General features: G+C 36.7%; 2 protein-coding genes across 2 annotated transcripts in view; one reads left to right on the top strand and one right to left on the bottom strand.

Moving 5' to 3' along the window:
- Positions 1-3,900, top strand: part of Smp_212120 (hypothetical protein) — a gene marked incomplete at its 5' end in the record, with an annotated part of 12,042 nt that extends 8,142 nt beyond the window's left edge. The window contains 2 exons of the mRNA XM_018792600.1: positions 1,008-1,050; positions 2,765-3,900. Coding sequence (XP_018644682.1) covers positions 1,008-1,050; positions 2,765-3,400 — 679 coding nt within the window. The 3' untranslated portion in view covers positions 3,401-3,900. The remainder of the gene's footprint in view (positions 1-1,007; positions 1,051-2,764) is intronic.
- Positions 3,901-9,546: 5,646 nt separating this feature from the next.
- Positions 9,547-12,403, bottom strand: Smp_027880 (hypothetical protein). The gene is made up of 3 exons (XM_018792597.1): positions 12,336-12,403; positions 9,710-10,029; positions 9,547-9,672 (listed from the first exon to the last, which is right to left on the bottom strand). Exons 2-3 carry the CDS (start codon positions 9,964-9,966, stop codon positions 9,552-9,554), a joined length of 378 nt encoding a protein of 125 aa, XP_018644177.1. The 5' UTR covers positions 9,967-10,029; positions 12,336-12,403; the 3' UTR covers positions 9,547-9,551.
- Between the last annotated feature and the right edge of the window lie 12,092 nt (positions 12,404-24,495).

Below are 24,495 nucleotides of genomic sequence, written 5' to 3'. Positions count from 1 at the left end.
TGGAGCTTTCATCGTCCTTCTGAACGACATCATCAGCACAAACTTCTACTTCTACAAACTTCGGGTAGAAGTTTGTGCTGATAATGTCGTTCAGAAGGACGATGAAAGCTCCACGACCAAACCATCCAGCTCAGAGAACAAACCAACATCAAAATCACCCACCTGAGCTACAAATCTTCTCCACCATCTCAATTGTATGTTTTTTTTTAAAATTCGCCGACAGAAGACAGTGTATGGTGAATGGAATTTCTTCTCTCGCCACTTACGTATATATACAATATGTTATTTTAACACTTCGTTTAACATCAAACGTCTCTTACACACTAATACATATACCTACTTTAAACATTTTTTAACGTTGATTGGATGACCTATTCAGTATACAATGAACCGGAGAACCATGTACCTGTTTATATTCGATAATTTTGATGTTTGATTATGTTTCTTTGAAAAGGCTTGGACCAGATTACCAGGCGAAACGTTGAATTTACTTCAAATTCATTCGTTGAGATTTTACAAATATATTTTGCCTATTTAAATCTGTGTAATTATCAACACTTTACTCAAACCTCTTGTGGGTGAGAACAGTTCTTGGTATGATGCCGTCAGACAGTCCTAATCACTGCACAGATAGATGTCTTAAATTTTTTTAGGAGTTAATATTCATTTGCTTTTATCCCATCTCAAGTATTACGCACATTCGTGTAAATTATAATTTATTTATCAGTTTATTATATTATTTTATGCCGCACTTCAATATTATCGCTATATTATTTGATTCTGTAGGGACCTAAATGAGTGCTGTTTTTATACCAATTACTGTTCTGTTTATATCAATTAAATTTCTTAAAACTGTTCTTATATACATTTCATGTCCGTGTGTACACGTTTTATTATATTTGATTTACAGATGCCAATCAGCGAACTTTTACAAATCAGACTGACGGTCATATATCCAACGTATTAAAATTGATCAATGAGGAACAAGTTGATAAAACACTAAGCAGTGGTTTTGTAGAATCACCATTATCATCTTACATGTGTGGTCATGTAAGTGCATTGATTGTTATCGATAGTTATTATGTTGAATGTGTTTCAAAAAGTAACATTTCACGACGATATTACCGACGTAAATTATATTTTTCCCCATAGAATATTTTTAACGTTTTATTTCATATGACCGGAAAGAAATTGTGTTGTTTTCTTCAGTGGAATGGGACGCTTAGTAAACAGTATACACATGTATGTGTACCACATGATCTCTCCAAAAAAACTCCAGTCACATATTGTATACCTAAAAATAACACCAGGATATACACAAAATTGCCAACAGTCTGAAATAAATAATGGGCAACCAAAATACAGTTTTTATCCCAACTATACGATACATAGTAAAGATGATTGGCGGAGTACACATCAAGAGAAAACTATTTTGAGATAATGAGAATGTGATTATTATATTGAATATCAAGTTTTATATTCCTACTGTTCAGCATATTTTGTGTTCTTAAAGGTTGTCACTAGAGAAAATTGTACTCAGTTTCGGTACCGGTTCGGAATTCCCAGCAAGTTTTACCTATAATTTCAAGGGAACTAATATTCACCATAGAATTCACACTTTACGAAGCATACTGTGTATGTGTTTATTGTACACTTAATATGATGTTTATGCCTTCAAATTATATTAATTCACATTTGTAGTATGTTTTTAAAAAGTTTACACCTTTGGATGTTATTACAATTGTTTTGAAGAGAGTTCTCTTGTGCTTGGGTTCGGTATTATTATATTTAGACACAGTTTTTAACTAGTCAGCCAAGTTTGACAATAGCTTATGAAGTTATGAGCATTTTTCATAATAAATTATAGTATCATAAGACTAAATATGGTAGTCTATCCAGTTATTGAACACTTTACCTCTTGTTACAACTTCAGACTACCTCTAAAATCGGTTGAACAGTAGAATTAAGAACGCCGCAATGTAAACACTCGACACTCAGTTAGTGGGACATAAACTATTACTCATCTAGCTTAATTAATTGAAGCTTATAACACCAGACCTCTAAATTATTTACATGTTAATGAGGTTAAACTCGGACAATACTAAAATCAAACAGTAAACGTTGAAATAATTTAGATCCTTTGTGATCGAATTGACCTTGTAAACTACCACACCAATATTCCAACTATGTAAGCTGATATCCAAACGCTTACTAGCTAAACATAATTCCTTTTCCTACGAGCGCCAATCAGAAGACGAGAATAAGACAACTGATCTAATCTCTATATCTGGCTCAAAAACACAATTAAATACACAAGTTATTGGGCTGCATTGCCTCATAAATACGAGGTTACAATGTGTGCCAAACTTTAAGCATTTTTGAAACTAAATCGGAATAATGGGCATACAATTAATTTTAAGTTATATACGAACAGAAGATATGACAGCAATTAGTGAGTCAGATGGAAGTTTGAAGCTATAATATAAATATCACATAAGTGTCGGCAAACTACACGTTAGGAAATATGAACAGTGATATCCCCAGAAAATCTTCCGAAGTTTATCATTCTCTATAGCCCATCTCATCTCAACATGTGTATTAATCCAAGATCATCATGAGATCGAAATTCTCAAACTCCTTCGTTAATGTATTTATTCAGTTTAAATTGGTTTCTTATATATATACCATCCATTTTTCTCTTGTGCATTTTGTTGATACGTGTCATCATATATATTCTAACAAATCAATTTCTATCCATTCATAGCCAGGATATATTTGTGGTTGTGCAGTTCAAAGAACAAATTATGGATCACACTATCAGTTGCATAGTAATGTACAAGCGCAGTTAGATGGATGGATCGAACTTCGTTGTCCATTGTCTTTTTTAGGTTGTAAATATGCTGTAGTTAATCTCCGTCCCAATAGTGAATATAATCATTTACTGTATAATCCAACTCTTGCCACATTTACAACGCGCTATGAATCAGAAACTAATCAACATAATATACTTACTCCTTATTCAAAATTAACAAATAGTGAATGTTTTAATTTTGATCAGTTGCCTGCAGAACTTTTAATTTATTTATCTTTTTTCTTAGATGATATGTCTTTACTTTGTTTATCTAAAGTTTCTAACCGATTATCTACCGTATATAAAAATATTCTTTGTGCAAGGTTAATTGTCACACCACAATGGGATAAAGTTCATCACAGATCATCAGATTTATTCTCTTGGCGTATTACCGGATTTTTGTGGTCTTTTCCACAACGTGCTGAATCTATCAAAGGATGGAGATCTGCACATGGTGCATCGGCTAGATCAAAGATCTCAGCTCATTTAACCAGTTGTCATTATAACGATAAAACCATACGTGTATTTCCATTCTGTTATTTGGAATGAATAAAACCTTGAATAACAAAATAATAAGTCTGTCAGCAAGGCATATTTAGCTCTCTCCACTTCCTTAATATCATAATACCTGGATTAGATAGTACAATTAGTCACTTGGGAAATATTTAAACAAATAGTACTACACTTACAGATAACCAAACTAGCTTACTTCTAATCATTTGAATGCCTTTATATTGTCTTCTTTCTGAAATCGCATCAAAATAACCATCAACTATCGTATTCATGATTAAACTACTTTAGATAAATAAGTGGTTCTCTTAAGTATTATCTACTTTCTAATACATACACATAGCATGCCATTATTATGTGACGATGAACAGTATAAGAATTCACTTTTTTTTAAAAATCATTGACTTATGAAATGTTTCCATCGAACTATTTTCTTTATTTCGCGCCTGTTTAAGTTTTATTACGTACAATGAAGAACCTGTAAAAATCTATAAAAATATATTTGTACGTACATAATAAAATATATCGTTCATTATCGCAAGTTATTTATTTAGAAATTACATTTATTTACTTTTCTAGAATACTTGATAGATATAATTTCACCAACACTAAACGTCACGTATATACTGACTATTCTGGTATTTGTTCCAGTCATAAGATTACTTTATCCTCTAATAATCCGGTGTTTACATCGTCAATTGTACCTGAGTCATTTTAGAACTGACCAACTATCCTGATATTACGTATGTCCAACCACCGCCTACCTCAAAGGGAGATGTTTTCTGGTGTAAGAGCAGGCTGAAAGAAATCTAAGGATGGCCAGATCAAAAAATGGCATTAGTTGAAGAAGTCATTGAAAATTGGGCTGAGATATATTAACAAGTGTAGACTTCCTGGTCGGGGTCCGCGTGTTTATCGTAACCAACGGTTAGGAACTTTGAATGACGGCTCAAAATCGTTTGCAATTGCACAGATGCATCTCTTTTATCCCTTCCCAAAAGTCTAGGACTCAAAATTTCTCGTAACTTTTTCGTTTTTATTTCGCTAATTTAGATTTTCTCAAATTGTATTTTCGATCCCCAATCTCTTCTATTATCACTGATACTGTTACCACCTCTACTATTCTGGGATTTGGCTTGACAATTTTACCTCTTTGTACTAACGGAGTATGTCAACTTGAACCGATGTACATACGTACCAGGTTGTACGTTGTGAGTCACCCACATGCTGATAACTATCCTGGATTTTACTAACACACTTTGCTGGTTAGTATTGATGTATGGGATGTCGGTTGCTACCATTCACACAATCTAACTGTATTTTAGTAGATATAGTTATCGTGAGTAAAGTAAAGCGAGTAAGAATATAGAAATAAGGGATTTAGTTCAGTAATACTTGTTGGGTAAAATTAAGTCACACAGGCTTACTCATGTCAGCTTTCTCTTACCCTTGTAGTATTTGTTTGTTGCACTTTCCAGTTTTTTAAACAAGGGAACTACAATGTAGTAATAGCCACTGATATTTCTTGGATTTTATATTCGACAGCACATATATAGTCAATTGCATTAGACGTGATTGATTTGTCCTCAATGAGATTTTGATATGGTTATTAAGATTTCCTGGGATCCCGCAACATCAGATTCTCCTAGTAAGTGGTGAATATATTGTAAGGTATTATTTTTTAAGATATTTCACGTCTTCGTAAATTAAATGGACCAACTCTCCCACTGACTTTTGATAAATCGTAAACAGACAGTTGAGTGAATCACTGTGGACAAGTAATTTATCCTGTTGGATGTTACTAACAATAAACTGCTATGTATGTATATTTATCAAACAATTGTCCCCCATATTTTAACCTACAGCAGGGATTGACTGTGTTTTATGTATATATTTGTAATGTGTTTGTGGTCATAACCTGACAGCTAATTATTTTCCAAATCAAGCGATAATATTGTTAGCCGAAATCATATATTTCCAACTGAAAGATAACCTACAGTCGGGAAAGTGGCATTTATTCTACTTTTTATTGATTCAAGTCATTCTTGGTGTATTAAGAAACTTGTTAAATTCTGACTAAGGGACCTCATCTTTTTTCTTTATCTCCATCTTGTCACGCCAACCTGATATGGTAACTTGTGTCAGCGCACATATATAAGAAATCCTACGCTGGTGGTGTCTGTTTGAAATTGATCAAGTGATTTATGTGATTGTTATGATGAGTTTCTTTTGAACTATAAAGTACACAAGAATTTTGTAAACGTCTGATTTTAAATGGTTATCAACTTTGTCTAATACTTTCATGATAATGTTTGCTATGAAATACACACGTAAATAATCCCCAGATACATTAATCACATCAGCCTGTAAACACAGGAGGGACATTTTCTGACCCAACATGTCACTATTTCCGATTAGATATTCATGAGACTTGTTGTTCTGTTCTAAATTTCTGTACTTTTTTCTCATAGTGTAAATGAACACGACTTATGTCAGTGTAACAGAGGTACAGACAGTTTGTATCCATGTTGTGTCTTCAATTGTTTGTTCATGTGATTTGACTTATTATTTTTTTGTCGTACAAACGTACACTCGCATATTTTGGCAATCTAAGTGTTTTAAAATCTATTCAAATAACTGAGCTGAAGACTTATATTCATGTTAACTAACGTGACCATTGGGCTGTTTGGCAAACAATATTTTGCTTTGTACATTTCCTTCAATGATGTGTTTTAGATAAAGGCGCGTATTATTTGAGTTAGTTATAAGCAACTGCGTTTACTTTAACAAACCGTAACATAATTTTCCTGTTTCAAAACCACATATGAACATGACTCAGTGAGTGTGAGATAACGATAGGAATATGTAAATTTAGCAACAAATAAACCAACTGTATCTTAGTAAAATTATTTTACGTATTTCTTAGCTTATCAATCAAGTTTCAAATGAACTATAACCCCATCGATCTCATCACTAATTAATCAACAACTCGTACCTGATCTGAGCGGTAGTCAAAGTACGATACACATTTTGAGGTATTAAGCATGTATTTATTAGATTACTTGGGCCATGACTGAGTTTAATAGTGTCTGACGGACCTAACTAAATTTACTGAGAGGATAAACTTTGTGGGACTTTCTGTTTGTCCGTTGGTTATAATTAGGATTGAGACTAGGACGAATGTTTTCACTTCCACATCAGTACAGTAAGATGACATTATCAGAAATGGCTATTAAAGTAGTAGTTGTAGTACTACATATAGTAAGCAAGGTTATGCGTTAATAGTTACACAAAATGTTTAGATGTAGCACATGAAACATGTGAAGGTCCGGGAAACTTCACGTTTTTCTAGTCACACATGTAACTGGTTTAGCTTATTTGATAGTTTCAGAACAAGCGAATAACACGGTTAAGATTTTTGTCCCGCCATATGAGAAAGTAAATACAGGATTATGAAATAAAACAGACCGGCCAAAAACATTCATCAGTGCATTTTGAATTGCAACTGCTCAGAATTTACACAGCCCTTAAATCATGTGGTGTAACAAAAAGCCTAAATACAAGGATACATGTCTATTTACATCCTCACAAAAGCAGTCGCAAGTGTGCTACTAATTCAACAATTGCTACGGTAACCAATTAATGCCCATTCGACAGAGCGTACTAATAATAAACTGTACAAACTGGTAGTTGTTTTGTACTTGATTGCTCGCTTATTACGACTTATCAATACAATACGTCAATCCGTGTTCATCTATAGTTCTACCTGTCTTAAATTGCACTATTTCGGGAATTTTTAGTTAGCATATTAAGTCTAATACCTTTAACTATCATACCACCCTCTTGAAAAAGAATAATTCGGAGTTAAACAATGTCTCCTAGTAACATATTTTTCAATTTCATCTTAGACCAACCTGATGCAGATTGTATAACAGCCAAGCACAATCCTATCCTTGTATGCCAGGTGTAAATAATGCCCTCCAACTACCGCATACAATGACAAAAATATAACATTAATAACTGCAATAGCTACGGGTAGAACGTATGAGCTTTAACACTTTATACATGGGTTTTAACTAATCATGCTCATCTGTTGTATATATATATATATATATTTGAGATATCTAACGTGTTTAATAAGATGAACTTCTGGTCGATTATTGACAATCCCATCACTAGTGAATATCACCATGTTGTATATACAACATGGTGATATATATCGACCCAGTTTACTGTACTTTCAAAATACGGTGGAAATTGAGAAAATCATGATGAAAAGCACCAAGGAACTACGGGCTTTGTGGGACGATAGGATGTACAATAGCAATCTTATTTCTGTCTGCTAAAAATTTAAGACGACTGACTGTTGTCAAAAATATCAAGGTACTGTTGTTCCTATATAACGTAAGTAAATGCAGACGATTTTTCGATTGGAGCTAACCTAACTAGCATCCATTTTCTTTTGATAATCAGACGTATGTGTTCTTAGTATTTATGTCGGTATTTTCCAGCAACAACTTTATTTGGAATTAGGAAATTGTATTTACTTGCTGAGTCGAGAGTCTTGTACTAATAACTCAACCTTCTAGGGTTTTGAATGTATAAAAACACGACGTAAAATACCGAAGAACTGACATGTACAAACGCTTAAAGCTTTACGCCTCCTGTACAGTTTGTGTCGTTGCTACATATATATCTATTATAATTACTACTTGTAGAGATTGCAACTATTTTTTGGGTTTAGAAGTGCACTTCGAAGGAAAACCGAATCCAAATAAATTTCCAAAAAGAACATTACTGCACTTCAGATCTATTGTTATAACAAGGAATACTTCTGCCACGAGCTCCAATGTGGACATAGAAATCGTGTTGATATTAGGTTAGAGATATGTTTCACATTCTCACCAGCTTGCTCTACAATTTATCATCCACACGGAAATGCAAATGTCTGAATTGGATGACAACAGACTACAAGTTTGCCGTAGATTTTATCCAAATCCTGCAGTCCCTAAGTTCTACGACACTTCCACAGTGGTCACCCAGATGAAAATCTTATGAAGTCCATAGCTAGTTTCGCCTATTAGCTGTCCATAAAACAGAATGTTTTGGACTGGCGAACGGTTACGGCGTGTCAACAAACAGCAAAACTCAACAGTCAAGAGGACCCAGTCCTATGGTCGAGTTGACACGGATTCAGGAGGCCTAATCACTGGCATCACGTGTTCGGTCCTCATTAGTAACACAAAGCACACTTGTACGCAACGGGAATGAAGATCCCTCATAATATCAAATTAGTAACTTAAATAAAATGATGTTTAAAGTATTTTTGTCGCCTTCGGTCCGTCAGTGATATAACGTTTGGTCACATCGTTCATGTTTGTTTTCCTTTTTATTTGCTCATTAAATAGTAGTCTCACAACTGAATAAAGCACATTGTTTCTATTGTCGTTTTTATATTTCAAGTAAATCCTGAGGGTTTATCATTCCTACAACCCAAAATCTATCTAACGAAAATGACAATCTAATAGTTTTCGATACTAGTTCGAGGCACGTTTTCGAATTTTCTAATGGAAAGTTAACACCTACAGGGCTAACTAGGTCGAAATTTTAAAAGCAATTCAACAAAAGCATCAATCCAAGGATTATAGCATACTACATATTGACGAAAGCCGAGAATGTTCAACGCCGGATTCTCAAATAGTGGTTTGAAAGTATTGTGGTTACGAAGAAGGCTGAAGGTTTAAGACTCCATTTTATATGTAGTCGTGGAGGGCCAAGATGTCTCCAGCTAGAATAAAAGAGCTAACTAGGTGTGTTTTTTTCTGAATTGATTTTCTTACTAAGGTTAGTCTATGGAGGAAATCGTCTTCAAGTTTCCCTCCAATTGATCCAAAAACTACACACAATACGCATGGAGATGAGGTCTACATGACAGCTACTTTTCGAAACGAATCCAGGTTTTAGTGGCAAAACAGTAACACGACGAATTCTTCCCATCAAAACGTTGGAGTAACCAAAAAAACCAGATCCCCGACTACGTTTTCCTCCGTTACGAATACAAAAAATAAAAAAGACTGGCAGATTCACAACGGTTTCCTAGACTTAATGCAGTTTATACTCTTTTTGAGCAGAAAAAATAACGAAAATTTTACAGTTTTGTCATTCATATAAATTCGTGCCTTGTGTTGCATTAGGCTTTTAGTGCTGCTTTTGTGTGTTCTTGTTGAAGTTTTTGCTGTAATTTGCTTATCTGTTCCCGGCAATTCTCCTGCTGTTTTTCCAGTTCTTTTATCCTATCATCATGACGTTTTCTAAAATGTCGGGTGAATACGACAACTAAGTTCTTACATTTCAGATGTTATGTAGCTTATCCTTTTACTGACTGTTTCTTTAGCTTCAGATAAGTCCTGTTTGACTAAGACTGGGCCAACAAGTTTATATATAGTATTGGATTCATTTAAAAACCCAAGGTCTTCAATAACATTTTCATTTTCAGAAAGCTGGGCAGATAACTGACGATGGAGCTGGAAAATCTTCTGTATTTCTTTTTGGATACCTTGTGCTTTTTCTATTTCTGCATTTAGCCGCTTATAGACAGGTTCCATCACCTGATTTGTGTAACAAAGTATTTACTTGGTATCTGAGGAGTTGTATGGATCAGTTGAAGTCTAGGGTTATACAAAAAAAGAAATTGGTAACCGACAGTTATTTATTTAAACACATAAATATTGATACAAAGGGTACCAGATATATATGAGCCACACAACTGAGACTAGTTCACGCATAGTGAATGCCAAAACAGCTTATGTAAATATGGGCCATATTGGGCACCTTCGTGATGTTAGTCTGGTTGAAAAAGATCGAATATAAAGTTCATCAGTGGAAACAGCCTTGCTCTATGCTTGTGAGACCTGGTCCTTCCGAGTTGAGGATATTAGACGACTCTGTGTTTGATCATCGTTGTCTACGAAAGACTGCTGAAATCCAGTGGCAACACAATGTTAGTAAGGCAGAGGTTCAACATCGTGTGTTCGGGCACAGTGACGATAATTCAATTGATGTCACCATCCTGAGACATCGACTTCGGTGGCTTGGTCATAATCTACGAATGTAGTCCCAGAGAATTCCACGTCGTGCATTATTTGCCGACGCGGGGACTGGTTAGAAAAAGCGGAGAGGTGATCAGTGTATGGCATGGTGTCGTGGTATCAAATAAAGCTGCACAGGACTGGTTTCTGATAGTCCTTTACAACTCCCTGGTTAGAATCCTAGAGATTCTGCAACATAGTGGCTTGACGCGTTATCAAACATGGCTCACAATAGAAGTCGGTGGCGATCCTGTTGTCACTCTCATACACTAATTTCTGTTAGTTGTTCATCTTTTTATTATACGCACTTTACATTCACCATTTCTTCAGCGTCTCACCATTATTGTGGCGCATATGCATTTGGTGCCCCTTTGTACCAATATTTATGTGTTCAAATAAATGAATAAAACTGGGTTAGTTGCACTTTATATGAGGAGAGGCAGGAAATCAACAGAGTAAAAGCTAAGGTAAAGAAACTGTACTGCCAATCGCAGCAAAAAACTCAACTTAGGGAATATAGCTATGAAAAAACCGAGGAGTGAAAAGTACTGAATAATGAAGGTTAAGATGTGGAGTGACAAGAATAAGAGGTGTGTCTGTACTAAGATAAACCTAGTTAGAAACAAAATACTTGTTACACTGCTCAGAACAATAATCAATGTCTTTTCAGATTGATATCACATACTGACTGAAATGCTTTAAACACTTTTTCAGCTAGGTTACTGCTACGTAACTCCCTACTCTCAATATGCGTCGCTTTTATCGTCATTATTATCAGTACTTAGGTACGTGAAATCTAGTACAATAAGGGACCAAAAAGAAAAATTAACCAAACAGTCTTCTTCAGTTAACAATACAAAAAAACAGTCCGAAATCCTTCCAGTTCTCTCAAATTTATGAAGAATGCGAAGAAAAATTACAACATTATCGTTACTTTGATGACGTCTTAAACCACTGAGTTGCACCGTATCTACAATCGAAATCAAATCCAAATTGACTAACAGATGCTATTTTTATACAGTTTCTCCACAGACCCTGGGGTTGTTTCATAAACTGACCACTTATCCGCTTTTTCAACCAGTCATAGAGTGATGTGAAAGTTGTTGAGATTACATTCGTAAAGCACGTCCAAGCTAAAGGTCAGCGTCCCAAGGTGGTGAAACTAGCTGAGCAATCACTACTGAGCCCGAAGACACATTCCCGGACTTCGGCATTACTAACAAAGTGTTGCTTCTGGATGTCAGCAATCCTCTGGAGATCGAATATAGTCACTAAACACCAACTAGGAGGTCAGATGTCGCAAGGATAGGGTGAGACTATTTTCACCGACACGTTATAGACCCAGTTTTTCATAACCAGACTAACATTATGACGGCATTGAACATAACTCAGATCGCTACCCATCCCATCACTAGCGCTCACAAAATAACCAAAGTACACGAGCTTTTCGACTATTTCTAACGACCTTTTACTAAGAGTAAGTGCAGACACAGGATCCTGGGAATCTTTAAATATTACCCTGTACTTAGAAGATGAAAAGCACTTACCATACCTACGGGCACCGTTTGTATTTGTCTCTTGCTGAGTAACTACCATAAAAAATCAATGCACTGAATGTACCTGCCACTGAAAACTGGAAACCTGTGTGTGTCATCGATGAATACGATTTAAGACGATACCATTGATTAATTAATGGCCACTACTAAATGGAAACATATGACAATTCCAGAACAAGTTATCCCACCAATAAACCACATAATTTATATAGAAGAGCTGAAGTTTAATACAGAGAGCCGACGAACTAAAGATATTGTTGGTACTTCCCAACATGGTCCATACTAACCATCAACATACTAATAGGTACATATTTAATAAAACCAAGTTACTTTTTGTCCAGATAGTGATCTAGGAGTTATGAGAAGTCAAAGCCTTCAAACCACTGTAAATTGTCTCTCAGTAACTCCGAAAGAGCAAGAGCAGCATATCTACAATTGAAGAACATCTGAAACTCAAAACAACTGTCAACCAACACCAAAATCAGAATATCCTATATAAATGTCAAGACAGTTCTACTGTATGGGGCGGAAGTTTGGAGAACTACGAAAGCCATCATTCAGAAGATACAAGTGTTTATTAACAGTTGTCTACACAAAATAATTTGGACCCGTTGGCCAGACACTACCAGCAACAACCTACTGTGGGAGAGTCAGTCAGTCAGCTACAACGTAGGACCAGGCACATTTATGCATCGGTCCAAGTTGCCATACCTCGTTAGCAGAACAAGATGAACACTGGATTTATAGAAATAGTTAATTTAGTGGTGGTGGTAGTATATAAATTATAGGTTGTATATAAGGAAGGAAGAATGTTATGAAGCAATTTTAATCTTAAGGTTTAAGGGAAGAGTGTATACACCTACGCCATTGTGATCGATTCTGAGCCATATCACCTGGAGTCTCCAACCATTGGTTACGATAATCACGCGCACCTCAACCAAGTAGTCTGCATCAACCAACATGCCTCAGACATACGGCATATGTAACACGTGGCCCAACCATCTCAGTCGACGAAGATTCATGACCTCATCAACTGATTTACCATCATTCCCTAATACCCTGTGATCCCAGAAGATGCGAACAATATTTCTAAGGCATCTGTGGTCAAATACTAGTAACTTACGAGTATCTTCTACTCTTAATGGCCATGTTTCACAGCCGTAAAGTGGGAGAGAACAAACCAGATTCCGGTGGCGGAAATCAAGAAACGATGGAAGTGGATAGGACACGTTGAAGAAAGCACGCAACTGCGTCACAAGGCAAGCCCTCACCAGGGATCTTTAAGGCCAAAGGAGAAGAGGAAGACCACAGAACACAGTACGCCGAGAAATGGAAACATATGAGAATGAACAATTGGACAGAACTAGAAAGGAGGGTCCCGGACAGAGTGGGTTGGGGAATGCTGGTCGGCGGCCATGCTCAATTGGGGTTAACAGGCGTAAGTGAATAAGTAAAGTAAGTAACTCCGAAAACTCTTAAGATCATTCGAATTATAAGTAGAGCATTTAGTCACTTACATACAAAGACTGTATATGCTTTTCGTAAATTCGATTAATGTACGCACCCAGCTACCCCATGGCTAAAAAACCCTGAGGTATTAGAATAGATTTAGAGAGCAGCAACTAATTTACTTTCTGAAACCTTAAACACTGTGTACGGCAACAAATCACCTATATACCAATCCTTCCGCAACAGGTGGGACCTGAGTTGACTATCATAGTTCTGAAACAATTTAATAGTTGCTTCACATTTGACAATCATATCCACCCATATAAAACAGTAAACCTAGGGAGATATAAAAATCTGAAAACCATCAAATCATCTGCAAGTGAAGTTATTTCACTTAGGACGTGGCTACAACTATTTCATTACATGTACTCAAAGAGTTAGATCAGTCAACAGACTCTCACCGACAGAACTAACATTTGGCTCCTAATCTTTTGAATGACACCTTTAAATCGTCCACAATGGCGCAGGTACATTTATTTAGTTGTCCCTTAGATCCTAGTATCCTAAATGTATTTATTAATTCACTAATTTTTCTCGAATTGTATCTTCGGTGGCTAGTCTTCTCTACTACCATCAATATAATTATTACCTTGACTACTCTGGAATTTGCTCTGACAATTTAATCTTGCTGTGCTAATGGGATATGGTAACTTGAACCGATGTACATATGTGCTAGGTACTAATTTACGTTTAACTTTCATTTTTAACCCGTTTTAAAGTTGGGTAGATAAACTACTCTAAGTATGAGACAGTGAACTATTTTAGATAAGTTTCAAACGAACTAAAGAATACTTAGCTTGTCTCAGAACTTCTTTACTGTTGGTCATCCATTGTACTTTACAACTAAGCTGAACGTCATAGTTACCCAAAAATCAGAACCTAAGTCTACTAATGTAATTAAAGTTGAAGTCCTAAATAATTAGACAAGTGAGGATACTACGGGTACCTTTACGAAAGCCGTAAAGGATGCTTCAAGAACTTGCTACTTTTGTTGTGTATAATACGTCTTCAGAAACTTTCTAATCGATGATAAACCTGCTAGTACCTTGGACACAAAACTCTTTCCAAAAAAGGACTTAAACCTCCTGATAAGAGTTCTGCGCACATAAAACTCCAGAAATGCTAAGCTAATATTAGCTTAGTGAGGATATATATCCTCACTATCCTAAGGTATAATATGGAACCAAAACTTTATCTAGGTCCAGCGACGACTCCATGAATTAAGGTTCGAACGTCATTTATCTCTAATCACAGCACTGAGCTCGGGTTGGTATATAAAAATCATATACAATATAGAAAAGGCAAGGTAAATAAGTCAGTGCGTTTTCAAACCTGCCCGCCGTTTCGTTTTAGCGACCTTGAACCGCCTGTCACGAGACGGTCATCCCGTATTTGATTTGTTGAGGGTCGGTTGGTTGTCCTCTGTGTTGCCCGAATATCAGGTTTTATCGTATTTGAGTCGTTTTCGGCTGCAGTAAATTCGCGAAATCAATGCCAAAAGCGTTTATTTAGCTTCCTCTGTTTCGTAGTGTACAATTTGGCTCTTTTGTTGCTTCGTAACTTGACCTGGGATACCAATTACCCTACTGAACCTCACTCTCCTTATTTAAAATTTATAGGGGTCCCCAATACTGCGTATCGAGTATAAATTAACTGTGAAAGATACTCTGAATTTGTGTGAATCGTTTTCTGCAAGAATTAAGACATGACGAGTAACCCGTAAGTCCTAAATGTTTGTAGTCCTTTCTTCAGTTACTGAAGTATTATCGCATGAAATAGCTGTTTTTAATAATTAATTAGTGATGTTTCTCGTGACTTTTGTTCCAGAGACATTTTGGTCGACTTAAGCGAGCCGTTTCAACGCATTATACTGAGCAGACGTTTTGGAAGCTGGATTGAATTCGAAAGTGTGTTTAAGGAGTTCCAAAAAGTGTGAATGCATAATTCTATCCCTTTTCAGACTACCCACACGCACTACATTCACGGCAAAAGTAAAGTGCTGAAGGACGTGCGATTTGAATACAGTTTTGTGGTATCTTAAACTTATTTATATTCACAGTAAATTTATTATTCTATCCCAAGCGTAAATGTGTTCTACAGAAGTACTAAGTATTACTGTGAGTTGTCACGATACGATGAGTCAGTGTAGTTAGTGATGCGATTTTCACGTAAGATCTTACCGACTAGGCAATCAAACAATAAATTTACCGTTATCGGACAACGTCTATTATCAAAGTAATAATAGTACCGAACCAGACTATACACATACTAAAACTATTTAAAGTGCGGAAAACTACAGTTGTTATATCTATATTATATCTAGACAAATTATTAGATGAATAGACGCGGAAGTAGTCAATACAAAACACAGCTATCGTCAATGTGTAAATTGTTTCTCCGCATAAACTTCCATATTAAGAAATTCGCCAAGTTGTTCACCTGCATAGACTCGATTATTACAAAGATTTGAGCCTTTCAATTAGTTGACAGAAGTCATAAGTTGTATAACAGGAAATGCATGGATAGCTTGCTCAATGCAATTCTGAAAAGCAACAGATCAATCGTGAAAGAAAATATTAAACCTCGTTATCAGTATCAAATTCAATAAGTAAATGAAATAGCAATTGATAGGATGTACCTGTAAGTGTTTTACTTGCTGCAAACAGTGCTCTTCGTTTTCTAACCTTCCTACAATTTCATCTAGTCATTCAGTATTAACAAACAAACATCAGGCACCAAATGAAGGGACTCACAAACTTTAATTAGTTATAGGAAATTTGAGGAAAATCCATTTACGACGTTCGTAACACTGTTTGCAGTTCACTGTTTACATACAATAATGAAATAACTGGTAAGCACTATTTAGAGATTACTCGTCAACATGCATTAAAACTTTGTTTATGATGGTCAGTGATTTCGGATTCTGTTAACAGAAATTTATATTTTAACCCTATACGAGACATCGTAAACTAGTATTATCTACGACATGTCTTAGTTACCATACTCATAACAAACACGCATCGCTTTACTTAACAGGAGCATTTGGCTAACTTATGTGGCACTTACAGCAATGTTATACACAATTCCTGTATAAATTCAGAAAGCGGGCAAAAAAATCTATCAACACCAATTGTTACTTGCATAATTTTTTTTCTCACACTGCGTAATAATATATCAGTCCAGTTGACAATGATGATACTTATCATGGATTAAACTGCTGACGGCTGTATATTAATAGTTCATATCGTAATGTAGCACGTTATATATTGACGTTCACTTGGAAGCAGGAGCGATCTGAAACAACAACACTACAGTCAGGACCGGTAAGTGCCGTTGAAGTAAGAACACAGTGTACTGGCACAACATATATATTTTTAAAATTGAAAGACACGGTTCGAGTGCAAAATGGGAAACTTACTACAAAATAGTTTTATTCATTGTTCTGCTCGTTCAGATCGCGCAGGGTTTCTTCATCTTTTTCCAGTGCGTTTACTCCTTGTTGCTCTACAATAGAAAAACATACTCCTATTGGAAACGTCGCATGGAATGATCATTATTACCATTACAAGATTCATGAATAGTTTGACTCTCAATTACAATTCATAAACAACCACCAACACCCATGTTCATCACTACCATAATAAGGAAGTTGAGTCACTAGAACTCCGGGAAGTATCTCTTGAAGTCAGTCACTATTGAGCATATGATTATAGATCAGAGGGGGTTTTGTGGAGAATTTAGTATTTTCATAGTTGATCTATAATCATATGCTCACTAGTGACTGACTTGAAGAGATTTTTCCTTGAGTTCTAGTGGGAAGAAGTGACCAGTGGAGTTCTACCAAGTCTGTTGTAGAGATATCAACTCACTGAAGACATTTGGTGAACGGTCGCTCAAAATCGTGGATTGGTTGAAGTTAGACATTAACACCGTTGGATGCCGGCTAGCTCAGTGGTCTATCGGTTAAGGGCTCTGGTGCGAGACTGGTAGGTCCTGTGTTCGAATCTCGCAAGTGCGGGATCGTGGATGCGCACTGCTGAGGGGTCCCATAATAGGACGAAACGGCCTTCAAGCAGTGCTTCCAGGTTTTCCATGGTTGTCTAGCTTCAATTGACCCACGATTTCAACTACGAAAATAAAAGAAAATATGTCGCTTCTTCCAAGAAATGGGCTCTCAAAAGCTCAGGCCTTATCAGAATATTTTAGCACATTGTTTTCTACCAACAACGGCGTGAGACCAACAATTTATTCTAATAATGCCGATTTGTCGATGGGTTCTGTGGTTATTGAGAAAGAAGCTATCTTACGATTACTTCAACTTCTCAAACGAGAGAAGTTCAGTAGTCCTGACGACATTTATCTCAGAGTTGTAAAAGAATTGGAGGATTTAATTGTCGAACTCCTGGCGATACTGTTTTATATATCTCTGAGGCAGTCTAAATTATCAAGGGACGAGAAAGATGAGGTTATCAGCCCGATTTGTATAGTGGGGAGTAGATAATAAGTTTGTAAACTAGCAGCTCGTTGATCTAACTTGCGTGGTTGTCAAACTAGTCAGACAGATTATTCAGATGGTTATTGTGAAGTATACGGAAGTGCATAATCTTTTAGTCAGGGAACAACGTCGTTTTAGGAAACACCCACCATACTTGACAAATCTGCTTATTGAAAGAGAAGTATGGACTGCAAGGATAGAAATGTTTTGGTAGACATAAACTTCATAGATTTAAGTAAAGCCTTTGACAAAGTCTCTCGCCTGAGTCTTGAATTAAAACGAATGTTCCGAGATCCTTTATGAAATCATAAACCGGGTAAGTATTTTCCCCAGTGATAGGAGACAACAGGTGAGGGAAAGTAGGGCTCTGTAATCGTGAGGATTTGTGAAGAAGTGGAGTTTCCTGAGGCACCATCCTTAGTCCTCTTTTTATCGCTTTATATAGATGACTTACCAACTGTAGCAAAGTCATTTGTTCTACTCTTTGCAGATGATATAAAGATTTGGAGAACCATCCACCATATAATAGACAGGATAGTATTACATGGTGACCTGAATTCACTGGTTGGTTGGATGTGTAGGTGGTCATTAGCAGTTCACCCTAACAAGAATGTAGCAATGTAAATAAATAACTTAGATGATACACATCACCACACATTACCTGGAATTATGTTACGCAAGCAAGACACTTAAAAGATCTAGGAGTCATAATAGGCAGTGAACTCACAACTACGAGTAACTGCAAGGCTGCCCCTGCCTCGGGGTCTTATTCTCTATTCTCAAGTCATTTAATCACTGAAACGAAGAAATGTTTAGGATATTAAACTCGACTTTTGTGAGGCGGCATTTGAAATGTGAGATTCACTAGGCGAGTTCTTGTTTTGAGCACTAGGTGGATAAGCTATAACCAGCTAAGTGTTAAAAAGAGACTCTAACCTATCATATGAAAACAGACTGAGACTCATCAAACTATTTCTATTATATTAACGCAAGTTTCGGGGTGACCTTGTAACTGTAAATAATTCCCCGAAATAAATAGCTTTTTAAGTGTTCGATATTGGATGCTGATCGCATTAGTTTAAGTGGACTTGTTTAACTGAAGGCGTTCGGTCATGCATCCGCACCAGATCACGTTACAGCTCAGCGTGGGAAACATCTACATTCACTAGCCAGATTAGAACAACCACTTCTCGATATATTGATAACGCATCAAATATATCTTTCCAACCTCTTCGCATCTGACTTCTGATTTTAACTAAGTGGGGGACGATTCGAATATAGGTGTTACTGGTTAATAGTTGTTAAACTACAATACTGGTCGTATCTTCAACCTAATACCAGTGTACCGTATATTGAAAGATGATCTTATTATTAATGTGTTATTTCTCTTCTCCTAGGAATGATTATCTGAGGGGATATTTTAGGAAATTTCAAAAAACCTAAATCAAATCGGTAATGTCTGCAGTTCCGTCTCACACACCAAGTAGTGAACCACTGAAGTTCTACACTAGAACAGGTAATATTCGCATCTTCTGTTGAAACGTACAAAGTGAGAGTAGGCCTCCATAGTGCTAAAAATTGAAAAGATTAATATAAGTCGATAGATCAATCTTTACTACTGAAGGTCAATGTGACGTCGCACTACCTTGAGGTTCGCGGGAATGTTAATCCTCTTAGGCTTATTGACTTTAGACGGTATATAAACATCGGCGTTGCATTTTTATGTGGTAACTGACTTTGTTAATCCATTGGGTTACTTCTTTTTTTCTTGTTAATTCAGAAAATAATTTCACATTATCACCGGACTTTTAAGCAGGGTAGTGATCCTTAAATTTGTTATGAATCTACTTTTGTTCCATCGTATCAAGTCAACTTTAACTTAAATTAGTTTGGTAAGATTCTAGGTCTTTTGATTCGTCTTTCGGTTTTCCCTTTTATTGTTCCTGAAAGCTTGTATTTCTGGTACATATTAGTCGTTTCTGTCAGTATGCTAGATTTCGTACTAGTTTTAACAGTCCAAGTGTAAATTTGGCAAGGTTCCTTGATTGGTTTCGTACACATCAATCGACTTAATCGCATAGGTGAATAACGGATTGAAATAAGCGAAAGATGAGCGTATGAGAGAGCATACATTTTTTAACACAATGAAAAGTACAGTACGATGAAGGCATAATGTGCCTACTCATTAAATAGTGGATGACTCATTCCTCATTATATATAGATTACAGTTACTGAATTGGAGCGTAAGTGACACACTCTGGATACAATCACATATAAAGGCACTGATAAATAAGATTAACAAGGTTACAAATAACAGGTACTTGGGAGTTCATATGTCATCTGTTAAGTTTAAAGTAGGACCTTAAAAGAAAGTACGGGGAGACTGCTACAATGGGTTTAACAAGTGGTTTCATAAAACGCGTGCTCGTTTTACACCTATTACATCATAAGCTATGTTCGGGCGACCGGGAAGTATCACAGCCCTCACACTAATCAATGATAACTGCTACTGGCCTCATTGTTATTGTGTAGCGCATATGTACTTGGTGCCCCCTTGTACCAATGTTTATGTGTTCAAGTAAGTAATAGACGATGTTCAAGGTTTAACTCATCGGTTTTGTGTATTTTCCTATTCCGGTACGACATTGATGATCCATGAGGCTTTGGGGTCTCTGTTAACGAAAAGAAATGTTATCAGTATTACTACTGGAGATTCTGGTACAAAGAGCTAAAATTGTACTGGTATCATAACTATACCTAAAGGAAGTGAAATAAAAAATACTATTACTAAACATTAAAGTTCTTTGACAAAGCACATAAAGGATGAAATGCCACAGGGTGGCGGACTAATTGTAGAAGGAGTTGACTACTAAATCATTTTATCTAAAATCCGCAATATAACCGTCAATGACTTGAAGATTCATGTGATACGGAACGGGATAGCAGCGATAACTCTAACAACAATCTCGAAACCGTGTACAATAACCCTATTCTTTTACCGCCCCCAAATGCCCTGGTACGGTCGAGTGTGGGGAGGGCCCACCCTCTCGAAATGCTTTCACACGATCACGCGTATACAGCATCTGCCAGGGAAAACCACCTGCTTCGGCTCGGGCACCTGGACAGTATTCCAGCCCTCGCACATATCGAGTGATTTGTGTGACGTATATATATTTGATGCGTCCTTGTACCAGTGTTTGTGTTTAATTAGTAATAAATAATACCAGACAGCTTTTCAGACTAATAAAAAACTGAAATTAAGAATTCAAGTGTAAGTAAGACGATCTCGAAAATAAGCGACATTCTTATCTGCTCTCAGCCCAGACGTTTAGAACAATGGGCGGAACACTGTAAGGGGAATTTCAGATGGCCTTCAGCTACTCTACAACTACCCACTATTCCCAGACAACCGGAATGGAACATTGAAGTAGATTCGCTGACTCTAACTGAATTTCAGAAGGCTATAACTAATCTGAAATGCGGAAGGGCAGCTTGTCCAGATGGATTGACTCGAGAGGTCTTTAAACATGGTGTTCCAGTTTTAGCGATTATGTTGACTAATATTTTAGCTAAAATCTGGGAGTTGGACGTAATCAAATCTGACTGGTCTCAATCACTTATTGTCCTAATATATAAGAAGGGTTCAAAATCAACCTGTGATAACCATAGAGGGATTATTTTGACTAATATAGCATCTAAAATACTAGCCTCAATAATTATCGAGCGCTTAACAAAAACTTGTGAACTCCAAACACAAGAAAATCAGGCTGACTTCCTACTAAGTCGTGGTTGCATCGACCACATATTCACTATTCGTCAGGTTTTAGTACACTGACATGCTTATCGGCGTCCGACAATGATAATTTTTCTTGACTTAAAAGCAATATTTAACTCTATAGACCGAGAAGTTCTGTGTCAGTGTTTGTCATTGAAAGGTGTACCTCAGAAGTACATGAACCTTGTGAAGGCTCATTACTCGAACACTACCAGTCGAGTTAGAGCTTATGGCGAACTGTCATCTGATTTCGCAACCTCAAGTGGTGTCCGGCGACACTGTCCACTATCTCCATTTTTGTTCAATTTCATCATAGACCTACTGCTGGAAATCACACTCTCGTTGACTGAATTTTCAGGAATTGATCTCCTACCAGGAGGTCCACTGATCGACTTAGAGTACGCAGATGACATAGTCCTGTTTGGTGAAGACGCTAATAAAGTGCAGGATCTTTTGGTAGCACTGAGTAACAATGCCAAGATGTTTGAGATGCTTTTCTCCCCCTCTAAATGGAAGTTGTTACTCCAGGACTGGCCTGCGTCAACACCTGAACTAAGGATATGAAGTGGAGTAGTCGAGCGCGTTGACAGCTTCACTTATCGTAGGAGTCTGATCAGCCTTAATCGATTGGTGTCTGACGAAATCTCAGCACGGATTCAGAAGGCTCGTTTGGATTTTGACAACTTACGTGACATATGGCGAAGGCGAGATATCCGTCTATTAATTAAGGGACGAGTATACTGCGCAGCAGTTCGTTTTGTTCTACTTTACGGCTGCGAAACGTGGCCATTAAGAATAGAGGATACTCGCAAGTTACTAGTATTTGGTGACAGATGTCTTGGAAATATTGCTCTTATCTGCTGGGATCACCGGGTAAGTGATAGTTAGGTTGGACGCAGGGTATTAGGGAATGTTGGTAAATCAGTTGATGAGGTCATGAATCTTCATAGACTATGATGGTTGGGCCACGTGTCACGTATACCTGAACACCGATTACCACGACGCGCTATGTTGACTAGTATTGGCAATGGTTGGAAGAGAGAGGGGCGATCAAACGAGAACGTGGCATCAGTCCTTGAAGTCGCTAACTTCTGGTCTGAGCCACGTTAGTGGATGTAGACTACTTGGTTGGGGTGCGCGTGATTATCGTAACCAATGGTTGGAGACCCAGGGTGACATGGCTCATAATCGATCACAATGGCGTAGGTGTATACGCTGTTCGTCTTCCCTTAAACCGTGAGATTGAAGTTGCTTTATATCTTTCTACGAACTAATTGTTTCTCCCTGTAATATATCATCATATGAAATCTTCCTTTTATATATTACTACCATTGAAGCAACTACTTCTATTAATTTGATGTTCATCTTGCTATGTTGATGAGATGTGGGAACTTGGACTGATGCGTATATTTGTCTGGTCGTACGTTGTAGCTGACTGACTGTGTTCTGCAGACTCACTAACGAACAACGCGTTGACTCGACCCTCGATTTTCTCGTGCGAAGAGTCTGTAGTTCAATTCTCGCTGCCCTGAAAGGCTGACGTTATACTCTGTCTATTTTGCTTACTTTCTCACAAGGTTATATTCGTACGTTCTCCACTACCTTTTGGATAATTTCACTGTACCTTGCTTAAGTTTGTTATAATTTCAAATCAACCTTAATAGCGTTAATATTACAGCTTTATAAAAAAATATTCTCATCACAATATCATGTGTGCTTGTGAACATTTTTGTATTAAGATTGGTTGTTATTGCTTGTTGTAAGTCTTTAGGGACTAGAGACTATCAACCAAAGATTTTTGGTACTATTTGTGTTATGAATGTTTTGACCATTATGCTTCCCAAATGTTCATTACGCTGCTTATTGCTAACATATTCTGTATATTTCAGTGTGAGCGTTGTTTAGTATTTTTTGTGGTCCGCCATTTTTGTAAACTGTACTTATGACGTATTGCTTGGTTTTAAATGGGGGTTATTTATACTCTAATTTATTTTTATAGTCCTGAAACCAGCATGTGGCCAAACTATGTTATGTGTCTATTGCCTAGGCTGAGTAAAGATGGTGGGTTGGGGTATTAAGGCTTGCAACACTACCTCTTAAGAAAGAACTTTATTGCAAAATCATTTAGTATAAAAAACCAGGATCGGGTTCCAGATACCCTATATGTTACCAAATTAGCCACTGAAATGAAATTGAGATTGGTTTAAACCTGAATCCGGACGTTCAGTTTAATGCAGTTGTTATGGCGATGGATTGTACTGACTTGATGGACGGTCTTTCGTTTATCAAAGTCACTGATCAGAATCCTGATGAATAGATGAAATGCAATGATACAAAGTATCGATTGACGGCTACTCACGAAATCATATCATTGGCTTAAGCTTTTGTATGATTTAAAATAAAAAAAAACATGACCACCAGTCAGAAGAACGGATTTTTCATGTAATAAAATGACATGCTTATATACAACATATTTACACAAATAAAAGTGCTGTCATAGGCGGCTGGAGAAAATCAGTTTGTAAATCACTAATCGTGCAATCAGTTAAGACCTAATTTTTGGGCCTAATTCTTACCCGTCACGTCAACGGTTAAATAGCTTAATAAACTGTAGTTTAACTCATTATATGTAGTATACATGATGTGGTGTTTTCCATTTTTAAATGTTACGGTTTTTTTAAACTAAAAAGTGGTATTTTCCTGCTTTTAGG

This window comes from Schistosoma mansoni (assembly GCF_000237925.1).
Source record: "Schistosoma mansoni, WGS project CABG00000000 data, supercontig 0241, strain Puerto Rico, whole genome shotgun sequence".
Taxonomy (NCBI): Eukaryota; Metazoa; Platyhelminthes; class Trematoda; order Strigeidida; family Schistosomatidae; genus Schistosoma; species Schistosoma mansoni.
This window is presented reverse-complemented; position numbering and strand designations above follow the sequence as displayed.